A 3,622-nucleotide genomic window follows, 5' to 3' on the forward strand; every position below is an offset into this window, starting at 1 on the left:
CAGCAATGAAAATTGGAAAATTTGAGTACAAAAGGAGAAAGAGTGTGACTGTGTGAGTATGGTTAATGGTTCTGATTCTTCTGAACTTTCCAGTAAAAGTTGTGGTTATAATAGAGTTTTAGTCAAACATTTCTTCTTTATTTTGGTCATACTTTGATCTTTCTGTTTGTCCGTATTAGGCTTTAGGCAAAGTAGTAATGTGGCTGAGTTAATGTAGAAAAGTACCACCAAGTGTTTTTATCAAAGCTCGGATAATGTTAATAAAATTTAGCTATTATAGATTTATGATTAAATCTTAGTAATTGTTAACTTGAATATATAATAACGATTAATATAAAATTTTCAGAATGAAGAGAACTAAAACGACGCCTATTACAAGTTTTTTCCCGAAAAGACATCACAATGATGATGCACAAAGTCACCGGTGTTCAAGTCCCTTAGATGAACCAACTGAAATTGAAGAGCCCCAACACGGTGATACCGAAATAGGTACTAGTTCCCAACTTTCTAAAGAGCCAATTTTAGATAGGTTGACCGATTTTGATGTTATTTCTCTTCCACACGATCCTGGGTTAAGGAGAAAGTTAACAGATTTCCACATCAATGATCGTGATATAATAAGAAGAGAGTATGTTCGAAGAGGTCCATGCCAACCTCGTGATCACAAATTTCCGAAGACAAAGCGTAACTTTGTTGTTTCGTGGTTTGATAAGTTTAAGCCTTGGTTGGAGTATAGTAAAGAAAAGGATGCGGCATTTTGTTTTGTTTGTTATTTATTCAAAAGTGAATCCGTATCCGGTGGTGAGGCATTTGTGAATGGGGGGTTCAAAACTTGGAGCAAAACTGATGCATTTAATAAACATGTTGGTAATCATATGAGTGCTCATAATAATGCCATGAAGAATTTTGATGTTTTTAATAAACAAAAATCTTCTATTATGTGTTGCTTTGAAAATTACACCAAAGAAGCTAAAAATGATTATCGCATTCGATTGTAAGCTGCAATAGATGCATTACGGTTCATTACTCTACAAGGGTTGGCATCTCGTGGTCATGATGAAAGTGATGAATCCTTAAACCAAGGCAATTTCCTAGAGCTTAGGAAAACATTTGCAAAGCGTGATAGTAATGTGGCTCAAGCTCTTTTTGATAAAAAGGTACCTGGTAATTGTACTCTCATAGCACCTGGAATCCAAAAACAAATTGGTAGTGTTTTCGCAAAGGAGACCACTAAGAAAGTCTTAGAAGAACTACATGGTGGGTTTTTTGGTATACTTGCCGATGAGTCAGCCGATATAGCTGATAAAGAACAAATGGCTCTTTGTTTGCGGTATGTTGATTATAAAACAGGAGAGGTGAAAGAAAGATTTTTGGGTATTGTGCATGTGGGTGGCACTACTTCCCTAACACTTAAAGCTGCGATAGAAAAGTTGCTTGGAGCAAATTCTCTTACTCTTTCTAGTATTAGAGGTCAGGGCTATGATGGTGCTAGTAATATGAGAGGTTCAATTAATGGTCTTAAAACCTTAATCATGAAGGAGTCTCCTTCTGCTTATTATGTTCATTGTTTTGCTCACCAACTTCAACCTACACTTGTTGCAGTGGCTAAGAAAAATGTTGATTGTAGTGTCCTTTTTTATTCCCTTGCCACTTTACTTAATGTAATTGCAAGTTCTTGTAAGCGTAAAGATATTCTCCGAGAAAAACAAGCTGAAAATATTCTAAAAGCATTACAAAAGGGTGAACTTGTATCTGGAAGTGGCTTAAATCAAGAGAAAGGTTTAAGTAGGCCAGGTGATACTCGTTGGGGATCTCACTTTAAAACCATTTTGAGTGTGTTTGATTTATTTCCTAGCATTCTTGATGTTCTTGATGCCATTGGTGAAATTTGTGATGGAAGTGAGCTAGTAAAGGTGGAGAGTCTTGCATATACTATGCGAACATTTGATTATGTATTTATTGGGCAATTGATGATTACTATTTTTGGGATTACTAATACATTGAGCAAAGTTTTACAAAAGAAAGATCAAGATATTGTGAATGCTATAGCTCTTGTTGATGTGACAACAAATAATTTAAAGAAGATTAGAGAAGATGAGTGGATTGCTCACATGGAAAAGGTGACATCATTTTGTCAAAAATATGAAATCACTGTTCCTATCATGAGTGATATGTATGTGGTTCCGGGGAGATACAGGCGCGGAAAGAAACAAGTGGATAATCTACATCATTTTCGAATCGACGTGTTTTTGAGTTTGATTGATCAGATTGTGCAAGAAATTGATGATAGATTTGATAAGAGAAGAAGAGATATACTTATTTTTATGTCATGCTTCCATCCTAGAGATCGGTTTTCTGCATTTGATATTAGTAAATTGGTTCGACTTGCTCGCTTCTATCCTTGTGAATTTTCAAGTACCGATTTACAACATTTAGAATATCAACTTGGAAATTTTGTTGAAGATGTTCAAGTGATGATGATTTTGGAATTTAGAGAGTCTAAACGATCTTTCCATGAAGCTTGTTGAGACGAGAAAACATTTGGTACACATAAAGGTCTCACTACTACAGATACATGCTATAACAACGGTCAAAAACCGTTGTTATATAAAAAAGCGGACGTTGTTAAAGCGTCTGTTGTAAAAGGTTTTAACAACGGTTGGTTTTCTTAAGGAAACCGTTGTTAAAAATATTAACAACGGTTTTAAGTATAAAAACCCGTTGTGGAAAGTGTGACTCAATTTTGGGGGGAAAGTTATAACAACGGGTTTTAATATACAAAACCGTTGTTATAACTAAAGACAACGGGTTGTTTGTAAATAACCGTTGTTGTTTGTTCTTAAAAAATAAAAAAATAAAAAAAATTAAATATTACTAGATGCATGCATAATTACGGCCCGTTAGAATTCCGATGCATGCATTATTACTGACATCACTGTGCATATGAACGGACAATATGGAATGAGAAGGGTTAGTAATAAGATTTGAAGCAGCATTGAGAGATATGATGATGATTATGGCACAACTTCCTAACATATATATTAATTAAAAAACAACTCAACCCACACATTGCTTAGTATAAATACATTGCATTATCTCAACTAACATTTCCTTTATCTCAATATATACATCTCCAAACCCTAACTGCTAAAACAAACTCCAAATAAATAACTCTACTTAATCTTTCAAAACAAACTCCAAACTCCAACAAAATGAATGATTTCATCCTTAAGACTCTTACTATGATCGATCCGAACTGAAGCACGCCAAAGAAGATGGCTTGACGGAGCAACGATTGCGGCTATATGACGATATAAGAAAGCTGCTGAACGGAACCTCAAATAGCCAAGGAGGAGAGGACGGATACGATAGAGGAGAATAAGATCCTCTATGAAAATATAAGAATTGCATTTTTATATATGTAATTTTTTTTTTAATTTATGTATTTATATATATATATATATATATATATATATATATATATATATATATATATATATATATATATTATGTTTATCTTGCTTCTTCATCTTGCTTCTTCATTGTTTTACTAACTAATTATGAGAACAATACTTAAACAAATAACATAATGGTCGATAAAAACACATACATGCAAAAGAAA

At 33.7% G+C, this 3,622-nt stretch overlaps 1 protein-coding gene across 1 annotated transcript; it reads left to right on the plus strand.

Annotated features, from left to right (window-relative positions):
* The first annotated feature begins 347 nt into the window (after positions 1 to 347).
* Positions 348 to 2,528, plus strand: LOC141639424 (uncharacterized). Its single transcript, XM_074448556.1, has 2 exons — positions 348 to 867; positions 1,009 to 2,528. The coding sequence occupies exons 1-2, from the start codon at positions 348 to 350 to the stop codon at positions 2,526 to 2,528; spliced, it is 2,040 nt and encodes a 679-aa protein (XP_074304657.1).
* The last annotated feature ends 1,094 nt before the right edge of the window (positions 2,529 to 3,622 follow it).

This window comes from Silene latifolia, unplaced genomic scaffold, assembly GCF_048544455.1.
Source record: "Silene latifolia isolate original U9 population unplaced genomic scaffold, ASM4854445v1 scaffold_387, whole genome shotgun sequence".
Classification (NCBI taxonomy): Eukaryota; Viridiplantae; Streptophyta; class Magnoliopsida; order Caryophyllales; family Caryophyllaceae; genus Silene; species Silene latifolia.

Excerpts from the sequence above, each read along its gene's own strand:
- LOC141639424 (XM_074448556.1), top strand. The coding sequence starts at position 348 with ATGAAGAGAACTAAAACGACGCCTATTACAAGTTTTTTCCCGAAAAGA. Across the intron at positions 868-1,008 it reads TGCATTTAATAAACATGTTG|ATGCATTACGGTTCATTACT; the intron begins GTAATCATATGA and ends AAGCTGCAATAG.